General features: G+C 34.4%; 1 protein-coding gene across 13 annotated transcripts in view; it reads left to right on the forward strand.

Moving 5' to 3' along the window:
* DENND4A (DENN domain containing 4A) overlaps positions 1–14024 on the forward strand; it is a 95417-nt gene that overhangs the window by 71954 nt on the left and 9439 nt on the right. For all 13 annotated transcript variants that reach the window (XM_019725584.2, XM_019725587.2, XM_074327533.1 and 10 more), the window contains 2 exons: positions 2500–3593; positions 10289–10478. In XM_019725584.2, coding sequence (XP_019581143.2) covers positions 2500–3593; positions 10289–10478 — 1284 coding nt within the window. The remainder of the gene's footprint in view (positions 1–2499; positions 3594–10288; positions 10479–14024) is intronic.

Genomic DNA, 14024 nt, shown 5'->3' on the forward strand with positions numbered 1-14024 from the left:
ATTTTGATAAATGAATGTGGAATTACTGAGAGTTAAACCACAAGAAAATTTACTCTGAAATAGGAAAACATACTCTGAAATGTTTTCCTAAGCCTAGTTCTGGTTTTAGTATGTTTTAACTCCTTATCTTTAGCTACCATATTTAGCTATAATATTTCATATTATACTATATTATACTATGTTATATTATAGGTTTGTATTTGTGGCAGTTGTTTCCAGCAGACAATATTCATTAAGTAATTATTTTTTGAGATCCTACTTCGTGCTACCATATGCCAGGTGCTACTGGGGATATAATAAGGCACGAAAAAGAAACATGGTCCCTGCCTTCATAGAGAAGACAGGTGAGAGGGATAGGAAAATATTAATCAGAGAATCAAGTAAATATAAAAATGCTCTGAGATTAAATACTATGAAGAAGGGCTGTAAATTGCCACAAGAACATATAATAGACATGACCTGGGTTTGGGTGAACATTGGTCAGGGAAGGCTTCCTTGAGAATATGGTTTTGAGCTTAGATCTGAAGGGTGAGTAGAAAACAAATGATAGGAGTTGCAAAGAAGGAACTGAGAGGAGACATTCCAAGCAGAGGGAAGCAGTATGCAAAAGGCTGTGTGGTGAGCATGCTCAAAGAGCTGAAAAAGGGCTAATATATATCAGCTAGCAGTATAGTCTGTCAGTATACCAGGAATTCCTATACCAGGAGTTCTTTCATCTTTAAGAATATGATTAACAGTGACTTAACAAGTCAAGGTTTTTTTTCCTCAGATAAGAAATTCAAAGGTAAACAATTGCTCAGGATGTTGGTTCAGGGGCTTTGCCATCAGTTCTCTGTACCTAACCATGACTATAATGTGGCAACCTAGGCCATCACTCACCTGTGCAAGGCAGGAAGAATCAGGAAGGGGACCACTAGCCCATTTACCCCCTTACCAGAAAAGCAGAAGTTTCTCCGGAAGCCCTCAGGAACTATCACTTCAATATCACTCCACAGAATTATGTCACAGTCACCTGGCCCAAGGAGGTTAAATAGTTTGCAGCCTCTGTGTTAAAGGCACACAGCTACCAGCCCAATCTGGTGGAGGTTAGCATGCATATAAAGTTAGAATCAGACAAACTTTTCTGTAAATGCCAGATAGTAAATATTTCAGGCCTTGCAGGACACACAACAGTCTCTACTGTCTATTATTCATGTGTGTGTGATTTTTACAACCCTTTAAAAATGTAAAAAAAATTTGAGACTGTACAGAAACAATTCACAGGCCGAATTTGGCTCATAGATGTAGTTTGTCAATGCCTGGTATAATTTGATAACCAGCTTTATTTGTCTTCAGGACATAACATAGTTCTGACTACAAAGGAAGCCTTGCACATCTATTTAAATGCTATCCCAGAGTATTATCTTTGAGTTATAAGATTTCTCCAAGTCTTTGATAATATTTGGCCTGTTGAACAGAAAGTTTCCCAGAATATCAGAAGAAAGCGTATTCTTAGTTTCTTATGTACTTAATCATAAGCTAATAATAGAAAAAAAGAATAAACTTTATCTCTCTGCTATATTGTTTTCCTTGCTAATGGTACAGGTTTATTAAATAATATTAGTTTGTAGGCTTTTATGGTTTCTAGTATTCCCTTTTTATCTCCTATCCTGTTATCTGAATGCTTTACATGGCAGGAAAAAAGGTACATTTTTAGTAATTGCATAGTTATAGAGAGCTCATTCTGTTGAATAAAGCATGTAAAAAGAATAGTTGGCAATACCACACCTAGACTAATGCTTTAGAAGACTCCCACATAATAAGGACAATTAAAGTGATCGGAAATCTAGAGTGCTGCTTTCAGCATTGGTACCTAAGTAATTTGGTAAGAAGCAGTGAATAATGTTTCTGGTTGTTCTCATTTGACTGGTCTAAACTTGCAATCAATATGTAAAGCAAAGACAAAATTGTTTAGCCACATCTATAGTAATAAGGATTTGGAGTTTTTTAAAAATACTTTCTATTATGGATAAAGCTAACATAGCTGCATTTTATTTGGTTTGGTGTAGTGTTTTTGGTTTTGGTTTTCATTTTTATAAGCAGAAGACCCAGAATCTTAAGGTCACCTAACACAACCACAACTGTATAACCATTGTTATTTAATCAATTTAGTGGCATTAACATGAATTTATTATTATTAAATATACCCAGGATAAATATTAATTTTAATTTATAAGTTTAAAAAGCTAGTCAAATCTGAATTTAAATTCCAGTTCTATCATTTCAGGACTGGGTAACTTTGGGCTAGATAATGAATGTCTCTGAGTGTCAGTTTTTTCTCTGTTGGAATAATTATGGTAGATAATGTAAGTAAAGTGCCTAGTATAGTATTGTCAAATAGCAGGCACCTGATTAGTGCTTTCTATCATCATGTTCATTACTAGTATTTCAGTTATTTAAGACAACTTATATTCGCACATTACATTTTTCATGGCTAAAAACACTTTTCTTGTTTTTCAGAGAGCACAGCTGAGTCACTCTTCATATCATCTTTTGAGGCTACAAATGAAACAGGAAACATTCGAAGTAGATGCTTCAGGAAAAGACATAAAAGTGACAATGAACCTAATTTGCAGCAGCAAATGTCCTGGGGAAATAGAAATCGTGACCTTAGTGGAGGAGTAGTGATGGGACTTAGACTCAATAGAATTAACCAGGAAGCAAACCCTGGAGATATGGTTGAAAAATTAGGAGCTGATGCAAAAATTCTTTCACATGTTATTTCAAAAAGCACAAGACCAAATACTCTTGATATTGGAAGGCCATCTGTAAGAGCAAAAAGAGACAGTCTAGAAAAGGAATCTAGTGATGATGATACACCTTTTGATGGTTCTAACTGTTTATCAGAAAAAGTGGATTCTCCAGTTATTTTTGACTTAGAAGATTTAGACAATGAAACCAATGGGTCAAAAGTGGGATATGTTACACGAAATCACAAGAGGATTCAACATATGAACAGCATCTCCGTAAAACCTTTTGAAAAAACTGATGTGGCAACAGGATTTGATCCCCTCTCTCTTTTGGTTGCTGAGAGTGAGCAGCAGCAAAAAGAGGAGGAAGAAGAGGATGAAGATGATAGCAAAAGCATCCCAACACCGTCTGCTAGGCGTGATTTAGCTGAAGAAATTGTGATGTATATGAATAACATGACCAGTCCTTTGACAAGTCGGACACCAAGCATTGATTTACAACGGGCATGTGATGATAAATTAACCAACAAGAAAAGCCCAACATTGGTCAAGGCATGTAGAAGATCCAGCCTGCCTCCTAATTCTCCTCGGCCAATGAGACTTACCAAATCTAAAAGTTATACAAAAAGTGAAGACAGACCAAGGGATAGACTCTGGTCTTCCCCAGCCTTCTCACCTACTTGCCCATTTAGGGAAGAATCTCAAGATGCATTAACTCATTCATCGTCGTCATTTAATTTAGATACACTACTAGTACCTAAACTAGATATTCTGAGGAACAGTATGTTCACTGCTGGGAAAGGAGTTGCAGAGAAAGCGAGCAAATGGTATTCAAGGCTCACCATGTATACCACATCGTCTAAGGTAAGTTTTGTTAATATTTTCTATTTTTCCTTTTCTCCTCCTCCACTGCCAAAAGTTCCTTACTTTAAAGATGCCTGTTTTTACCATTCTCCTTAAATACAGCTTTACAAAAAAGACTCTTGCTTAAGGTTTGTAAGTGTCAAGAATTTAAACTTCGATAAAAACTTCAAAAGGAAAGAAAATTCACTAACTAAAGTTATGTTTATAATTCAGTTTTGAAAGAAAGTGATTTGAAGATAGATGAAAATTAGTGTTATATGAAAATGCTTATTGAGCTTCATTATTTCCTTCAAAATGCAGATTTTTCTTCAGATACAGTGTCCAGTGTGCCTTCAATAATTACCAGCCAGACATAGGATTCCTCCTGCTGGTTAGGATGGAGTAGCTTTTGATAGAGCTACATACTTCCTAAGAGAAAAAGCTAGATGAAAATGAAAATACAGAAAGTAGATGTTAAAAGTCTGCAGAAAACTGCTAAAGCAACTAGAAAGTAGAGGGGCAAGATTCTAGAGAGAGAAGAGTTGCAGAGGTGAGCTCAAGTTCTGTAGCTACTTTTTCCCTGAGGACATTTGCTTATTCTGAGCACAGAGCAAGAGGTTGCAAATCCAGATTTTGCCTTATCAGAGAACTGTGGAGAGGTAAGGGGGCCAGCAGAGCTTTTAGTATCTTGTAGAGCTGGAAAGAAAATTGGAGACTTTGGGGTCCTCAGATACACAATTTTTTTCCTTCAAGACATTTTCTACATGCTGATACTGCATGAGAAAGAGGATAAAAAGATAAGCGGAAAGTCTCTAACAGACAAGAGTTCTCTGAAGTTTCATGGTACCGGGAATACAATAACTAGAGTTCATGAGCTGCTGGGCAAGAGGCTGGGGACGGTGGTGAACACACCAGGCACTTAGCTGGAAATTCTGCCCAACTCTGCCTTAGGAACATTGGCAAACTGAATGTGACTGAGCCTGACCAAAACTGCAACCTAGGCTTGACTCAGCTCCATCTATGGTTAGCTTAAAATAATCAGCCTTTATCCAAAAGAGGAAATAGTATACCCTTTTTGGAAAAATAGAACATTATCTGAAGTCCTTCCAATTTTTACATATTTTTTAAATTGTATGTAATTTTTAAATATATTTTTTATATTCTACACAATTTTTATTTTGTATTTTATACAATTTTTTTATATTCTGTCATTCAATTAAAAACAGCTATATCAAGAAACAGGACTATAACTAGAAAAAGAAAAGATGGTGGAAACAGATCTTTAGGTGATGCAAATATTTGAATTAGCCAGGGATTTTGAAATAATTATAACATTGTCAAGAAAATAGAGGAAAAGGTGAAAAATAGCTACAAAGAAGGAAAATTTCACCAGATAATTATATATTTTAAAAAATAAAGTGTAAATTCTAAAACTCAAAAGGATACAAAATTAAGAATGCAATAGTTGCATTTAAGAGCAGACAAAACACATAAAAAGAAAGGTCAGTAAACTAGATGAAAGTTAGTAGAAAATACATACATCGAAGCAAAGACAGGGAAAAACTGGAAAATACAAAAAAGAATGTAGGGTTTAGTGAAAATGCATAGCATTGATGTAATTGAATTCCAGAGGAAGAGAAAATGAGGTATTCAAATGAACATTTAAAAAGCTAATTGCCGGGCTAACCTGGTGGCTCAGGTGGTTGGAGCGCAGTGCTCCTAACGCCGAGGTCGCTGGTTCAATTCCCACATGGGCCAGTGAGCTGCTCCCTCTACCACTAAGAGAGTGAATAATGTCTCTCCCTGGAGCTAGGCTGCTGTGAGCAGCCAGAGGTTGGCGTGAGCTGACTGCCTTAGCCGGTTTGAACTGGAGTGGGGTGGGGAAGCGGACAAAGTGGGGGAAAAAAAGCTAATTGCCAAGAATTTTCCAAAAGAAAATTAATCAAAGATGTCAGTTCACATATTTAGAATATCTACAAATGTCAAGCAGAATAAATACAAAGAAAATCATACTTAGGCATCTAATGTTAAAGTAGATGAAAATGAAATACAAAGAGAAATCTTAAAAGGAGCCAGATAAAAGAGATATACCATGTTTTGCCCTGTATAATGCACTCCTTTGTATAATATGCATCCACGTTTTTGGCCCAAACTTTCAGGGGAAAAAAAATCTTTCATTTTAATTTTTCAATTCAAATTTTTATTTGTTTAAATTTAGGTACTTGTTTTTTGTATTATAAAGGAATTTTAACATTTATTTTTTAATATGTTATGATACAAGAAATTTTATGTAACAGATAATGACAAAACACAAGAACAGATATAAGTACAAGAAATTTTATGTACTGGTAACAAATTTACGATATTTACACGTTGTAAAAGGCCAAGAACTCTTCATCATGGCATATACGTCCTAAATTCAACAAAACCAATTATCGTATTCCAGGGTATTATTTTGCATTCGGATATTGTTATTGATTTATTTTAACTCATAAGCATAAATAAAAAAATTAAAAACATTTGTGAGTATATAGATACAGAATTAGTACTGTGCATGTTTAATGCACATCCTTATTTTTCCCTCACAAATTTGGGCAAAAAAAGCACGCATTATATACGGCAAAATACGGTATTACTTTCAAAGGAGCAACAATAAAAAACCTACAGTTGTCTTTTGAACAGAAACTATGATGTCAGAATACACTGGAAAGACATCTTTAGAGTTCTGAAAGAAAATGACTGCCAACTTATTTTTCTATATCCAGCAAAAATATTCTTTAAAAATTAGGGTGAGAGTTCTAGTTCCACTATAGTAACATAAGGCCACAACGCCCATCCCTCCCACTGATTACAGCTAAAAACTCCAGACAAAATACAAAAACAACAACTTTCTAAAGATTCTGAAAAATGAAAGCAGGCTGACTATGAGAAGGGACCCACACAGAGATGAATTTTCCATTTTGTTTTTCTCATTCATCTTTGGCCCAAGAGCAGATCACAGTGTGGCATGGCAACTCTGGCAGCTAAAGAGAAACCCATACTTCAAAAGAAAACCCATATTTCCTGGGCAGAGGAACCAGGGAAGAGGGCCTCTGTGGGCTGGAAAGTTTGAGGGGAATTCAAGAGAAGGGGATTCCCTTATTCTGTGTGTGGACCACATAAGTCTCAAGTATCAAAACGCAAAGTACAATCTGAAATAACTCTGTTGACTGCTTGCTAAAACAAAAGCATCAATGTTCTGCAAGAGATTAAAACAGTACCCAGACTATACAACATTCACAGTGTCTAAAATAAAATCCAAAATTAGTTGGTATATAAAGAGTCACAAAAATATGACCCAATTCTCAAGGGAAAGATAACCCTGAGATCACCCTGGTGTTGGAATTATCAGACACTGTAAAGCAGCTATTATAACTAGATTCCCCGAGGGAAAGAAAAACACATTTCAAATAAATGAAAAGAAGGGAATTTTAAGCAAGAAATAGAAATTATTTTTAAAATGTATAACTAAAAAAAAATGTATAACTATAAAATACACTTAAACTCATTGGATGAATTCAATAGTAGAATGGAGATGACAGAGGATAGTCAGTGAACTTGAAGATCAAGTAGTATTAATAGAAACTATCCAATTGAAAGAACAGAGAAAACTTTTTTATACAAATGAATATGGTAATAACTACGTATAGTACCAGGTGAGTACTAGACTGGTCAGGGGGATCACTTTATAAATTATGTAAATGTCTAACCACTATGCTGAAATTAATATAAAATAATATTGAATGTCAACTGTAATTGAAAAAATTTTTAAAGGTAGGGGGAAGGTGAAGGGGAATAAAAGGTTCAGATTTCCAAGTAGGAAACAAGTCATGGGTATGTAATGTACAGCGTAGGGAATATAGTCAATAATATTGTGATAGTGTTATATGATGTCAGATGGTTAGTAGACTTATGGTGATCACTTCTTCAGGTATATAAAGGTTGAATAACTGTGGGGTACACCTGAAACTAATATAATATTACATGTTAGCTATACTTTAATAAAAATCTTTAAAAAAAATGAACAGTACCTCAGAGATTTTGGGGACAGTATCAAAAGGTATAACATACAATTGGAGTTCCAAAAGAATTGGAGAAAGAGATTGTGGTAGAAAATATATTTGAAGAAATAATGGCTGAAACTTACTAAATTTGGTAAAAGATTTATAGTTACAGGTATAAGAGACTCAGTAAACTATAGACAGGATAAGTTCAGAGAAAACTAAACCTACGTACAAATAAGGAAACTGCTAAAAACCAAAGAGATCCATCTGCTAATAAGAAAATGATTACTGGAAAAAGAAAATAAGAATAAAAAATATCTTCAAAGCTGGTAAAGAAAAATGACACATTACCTACAGAGGAATAAGGATTTGAATGACCATGTAGTTTTCATCATAATCCTTGGAGGGAAGAATACAGTGGAATAACACCTTTAACGTGTTGAAAGAAAACACCTGTCAACAGCCCAGAATTCTGTATCCAGTGAAAATATTCTTCAGGGGTGAAGGTAAAATAAAAACATTTTCAGATAAAGGGAAAAAAATCATGGCTGGTAGACCTATAAGATGTGCTAAATGGAGTTCTTCAGGCAAAAGAAAAATGATATTCAAAGAAACCTGGATCTTAAAAATGAAGGAAGACCAAAATAGATGGTAAATTAATTACCATCTGATTAATATAAAAGACTACTTTTTTAACCTCTTAAATTGCTTAAAATACTTACAATTGTCTAAAATAAAAAATTATCTTACAGGATTTTTCAATATACAAGTATGTTCATGTTTTATAGTGGTAAAAGGACTCACCATACTGACATTTATTATACTTATTATATATGAAGTGATACTATACTATAAGGAGACTGTAAAGGATTAGGTATATATATATATATTGTAATCCTTCAAGCACCCACTTAAAAAATATGGGATGTAGCTAAAAAGCCAATAAAAATATTCTAATAATCTTAAAAATAGCTGAGCAACACACACACACACACACAAACACACACAACTAGAAAAAAGCAAGTTTTATCTGGGCAGTAGAATTACAGATATTAAAAAAAATTTTTTCTTCATGCAAAAATTTGTATCTACCAGATTTTCTTATGGATTACTGGTATAACCAGAAAAAAAATTTAACTCTGGTGTTCTCAAACATGAAAACTAGAAATATATGTCTTTGAAACCTGGATGATTGTGAAAAACAATAAAGTATAAACAAATGAAATTTTAAAAGAATAAAAGAATAATTCTAATGGTATCATCCTGGGCTGAGATTTGCAGGGAGGAAATGAACAATAAATGGAGATTTAAAGTCAGCAAGGTTAGCTTACTAACAGATGATTATTTTGATCTAACTGAAAAATGCTGTCTTAAAAATTGATCTCCAGATCACATGGTACCTTTTTTTTGGAACCTCCATATTGTTTTCCATAGTGACTGTACCAATTTATATCTCCACCAACAGTGCAGGAGAGTTCCCTTTTCTCCACATCTTTGCCTACACGTGTTATCTCTTATCTCTTTGATGGCAGCCATTCTATAATAACAGGCTTGAGGCAATATCTCATTGTGGTTTTGATTTGCATTTCCCTGATGACTAGTCCTGTTGAGGACCTTTTCATGTATCTGTTGGCCATTTGTCTTCTTTGAAAATATATTTACTCAAGTCCTTTGCCCATTTAAAAAAATTTTTTTTTCAATTATAGTTGATATTCAGTATTATTTTATATTAGTTACAGGTGTACAGCGTAGTGGCTAGACACTTATATAATTTATGAAGTGATCCCTCCGATTAGTCTAGTACCCACCTGACACCATACATAGTTGTTACAATACTATTGACCATATTCTCTGTGCTGTACTCTACATCCCCGTGACCACCTTACAACCACCAATAGGTTATCAAAAAAATGCCCGCACCCCCATGTTCATTGCAGCATTATTCACAACAGCCAAGACACGGAAACCACTAAGTGTCCCTCAACAGATGAATGGATAAAGAAGATAAAGATGTGGTATCTGTATAGAATGGAATATTATTCAGCCATTGGACGGAAATCCTGTCATTTGATGGTGTTATGCTAACTGAAATAAGTCAGACAAGCAGAACAAATACTGTATTTTATCACTTACATGTGGAATAAAAAAAAAGTGGAACTCATAGAAACCACAGATTGGAGGGTAGGGGAAATGGGGAGATGTTGGTCAAAGGGTATAAACGTCCAGTTATAAGAATAAGCTTTGGGAATCACAGCATTGTGATTATTGTTAACAAAATTGATTGTATACTTGAAAGTTGCTAAGACAGTAGTTATTAAATGTTCTCACCACAAAAAGAAATGGTAACTATATAATGAGTTCGAGGTGTCAGCTAATGCTATGGTGGTATTCATTTTGCATTATATAAGTGTACCAAATTAACACGTTATGCACTTAAACTTACACAGAGTTATATGACAATTATAGCTCAATAAGGCTGGGGAGGAAATTGATCTCCAGCGTGTCCGTCCAAATCAGCACGCCCTTGTAAATTCGGTTGTTTTTTTCCTCTCGAAGTTATAATGTGATTAACTGATCATCTGAGTAATTAAGCATTTCCTCTGCCTTCGAAGTGACTTTTTAAATAGTAAGCTTTAAATATGAAGGAAAATAAGCTTATAATTATGTCCTTAGGATCAAAGTTCTGATCGTACCAGTCTTTCTTCAGTGGGAGCCCAGGATTCTGAATCTACCTCTTTAACAGATGAGGATGTCTGCCCTGAGTTGGAAGGAGCCACTTTCTCCCAAGAGAGCGGTGCCACCACAGGGACTAAGGGAATTGATTTCAGCAGAACAAGCCTAGAAAGTTCTGCCTCCTTAGAAGGTTTGTCTAAACAGTTCTGTCATGCCTCATTTGGTATGTGGTACCTTTACTTGTTTTATATTTTAATTTTGTAAAAGATTTGCATGGCTCCAAAGTCAAAACAGTGAGAACTGGGACACTTTCAGAGGTCTAGCTTCTGTCCACCCCCTGCATCTTGTTTTCTCCCTGTCCCTAGAGGTAACCATATTTATTCATTTTGGTTTATTCTTCCATTGTTGCTTTAAAAAAAAAAAAAAAACTCTGTGTGTGTGTGTGTGTGTGTGTGTGTGTGTGTGTGTGTGTGTGTGTACACGCTTATTACCTCCCTGTCCTACCTCAAAAGGTAAAGTACTGTAAATACTGTCGTCCCACTCCTGGCTCTTTTCACTTGACAATATCCTGAAAATCATTGCATATCATCATATAACACTGTCCCTCATCCATTTTTACGGTTGTATAGTTCATCATGTGTCAGTATATTATTTTATTTTAACCACTGCTCTGTTGAGCTTCCAGCCTCTGACTATTACAAATAATGCTATGATGCATATATGTCATATTATATCTTTGCCAGGGTATTTTGAAAGATACTTCAAAATTCTTCCTTGAAGTGATATTGCCAAGTTCCCTTCCTCAGGGCTATACTATTTTGCATTCCCACTGGCAGTAGTTAAAAGTACCTATTTCCTCATGCCTTGTCAACAAAGTATGTTGACAAACTTTGGGATTTTTGTCATCTGATTGGTGAGAAATGTATTTCAGTTTGGTTTTTATTTATACTTATTAATTTAAGTTTTAATAGCTCTATTTATATTAGAGAATTAATCGGTTCTCTCTTATGTAAGTGACAGATACTTTTTCCAAGTTTGTCAAGTTTTGTGGAGTTTTTTTGGTTACACGTATTTCATTTTATGTCATCAAACCTATCAGTCTTTTTCCCTCTTGCTTCTGGATTTTGAGTCATTAGGAAAGATTTCCCCTTTCCTAGGTTCAACAGTATTTTCTTCTGATACTTCTCTGGTTTCTTTTGTAACATTTTTTGGGGTCAGCATGCTTTCTGTAAAGGGTCATATCATAAATATTTTAGATTTTGTGGGCCACCATGTACCTTTTTTTGTCACATATTCTTTTTTTTTTAACAATGTTTTAAAATACATAAATGATTCTTAGCTTGTAGCTATACAAAAATAGATTTGACCCCTTATTTAGATTTTCAATCCATTGAGATTTATCCTGGTATATGATGTGAGGAATGGATGGATGTAATATTTTTTCATTTACACCTGTGCTATTTTAAAAAAGCTTTTGTGGAAATTTTCACACATTCACAAAAGTAGAAAGAATAGCACAATGAACCTCCATGTACTCTTCGCCCAACTTCAAGAATTATCAGCAAATGGCCAATCTTGTTTTATCTTTTCCTCTCTCCCCTCTGCTACCATATTTTTTCCTTCCCTAAAAAGTCTCAAACAACATATAATTTTATTCATAAATACTTCAATATGTATCTCTAAAGTATAAAGACTTTAATGTTATATATTTTTAATTTCTTATTAAAATTATTTAATTTGTTTAATAAATTTATTTTTAATCTTATGTGTTATACATATAATGTGTCCACTTTTATATATGTAAATACATTTCATAAATGAGGACATCTGAGTAACCAGCACTCAGATCAAGAAACAGAATATTAACAGCATCCAAAACCTCCTCCTCTCATGCCCAGATCTACTAGTCACTACTCCCTTCATGGATAAACATTATCCTCTAACACTGTGTTAGCATGGCCATTTTTAAACATTTTATAGATGCACACGGTATGTAACTTTCGTGATGCATTCACTTTTTTTAAAACATAAATGTAATTAATACCATTGTATTTTTTTAAATGTGACAACATGTATCATATAATATCTTAAATATTTATTAAGTTTAAATTTGCACGATTATCTCATAAAGCTGTTTTTATAGGTGGTTTGTTCAAATTGGGATCCAAACAAGGTCCACTTGTTGCTGTTGCTTGATTTGTCTATTAACTCCCTTTTGTCTTTGTTTCCTCTTTTTCTCCCCCACTTTGCCATATATTCATGAAGAAATCAGGTGATTAGCTCCCCTCCTCCTTTTTTTCAATATAATATACAAGAACAGTTTGTTGTGCTAAGCAAATAAAACTTACCCCACAACCTGATTCATAATTGTTAAAATGATTATTTATTCTGTGCTGATGATTAGTTGCAAAAGATGGGCTGCCCACATAAATGACTGAATTAGCCAAGGCAAATAGAAAGTATTAGAAAGCACCTTTGAACTAGCTTTAGCAGAGGAATTAAAGAAGGTTATTGGGGCGTCATCAAAAAACAAAACAAAACTGCAGTTCCCATCAGCTCCAAACATCTTTTTTTTTAATCTTGAATATTTTTTATTTTTATTATTTATTTTTTATTAGTTTCAGGTGTACAAAACAATGTAATAGACATTTATCATTTACATCCTTCACATAGTGATAACCCCCTCCCCCCATCTACTACCCCTCTGACATCACATACAGCCATTACATTTCCACTGTCTCTATTCCTAATGCTGTACTCCACTTCTTGTGTGTGTGTGTGTGTGTGTGTGTGTATATATATATATATATATATATATATATGAAATTATAGTTGACATTCATTATTGTTCAGCTTCAGCTTCAGGTGTACAGTGCAGTGATCAGGCATCTACATCATCCCTGAGGTGGTCTCCCTAACGTCTTAAAGGATGGTGTGAGGCTTCAGCTCTCTCTGCGTCTCTGTATCTCTGCATGGCAGGGCCTAGGGCCAGTGGTAGCTCTGGAGCTGTCTTTCTTCCCTTTGTCCTTTATTTGCTGAAAGAATCAGGTCTTTCATTAGTCTGAATTATGCTGACTGCATCCCCATGGTGATGTTTAACATGTTTTCCTATCCTTTCTATTTCTTGTGAACTGGTAGTTTATACAATTCCTTTTTTTGACCTTTATATTTGTAAAAATACCAATGTTCATTCATAAAATATAGTAACTACCAGGAAACAAACGTATAGAGAAAGTACAGATTACCTCCGGTTTTACTAACAAGATATAACCACTGTCAATTGATTGGACCCCAGAACTCCCCTTTTGTTGTTGTTGTTGTTGTTGTTGTTATAAATACCTACTAATAAAGCATTGCTCTGAAGAATACACTTGGAAACTCTTCCTTAGTACTGAAGAGCAAGGTTACTGTACCAGATCCTAAAAGATCCTTATATAGGGCAGAGAATTGACGGTAAATCTTTTCATGATTTGAAATAAGGTGAGCTACTTTATACTTTTTAGACCTTAGAATTAAACACCTTCTTGTATTTTAAACATAGGAAAATAGAAACAGCAAAACAGTAATTATAAACAAATGTAATGCCTTCTAGTCTGTACACACAATGCTCTTAATAAGTGAGTAATGACTGAACACACTTAGTATGTATGTTCAATAGAATTAGAACATATTTCCTCAGGTTTGTTCTCAGAACAAAAATTCGTGCGTTGAAAAACATTTTTTATTTGTTTTTTAA

The sequence above is a fragment of the Rhinolophus sinicus genome, linkage group LG03 (assembly GCF_036562045.2).
Source record: "Rhinolophus sinicus isolate RSC01 linkage group LG03, ASM3656204v1, whole genome shotgun sequence".
Classification (NCBI taxonomy): Eukaryota; Metazoa; Chordata; class Mammalia; order Chiroptera; family Rhinolophidae; genus Rhinolophus; species Rhinolophus sinicus.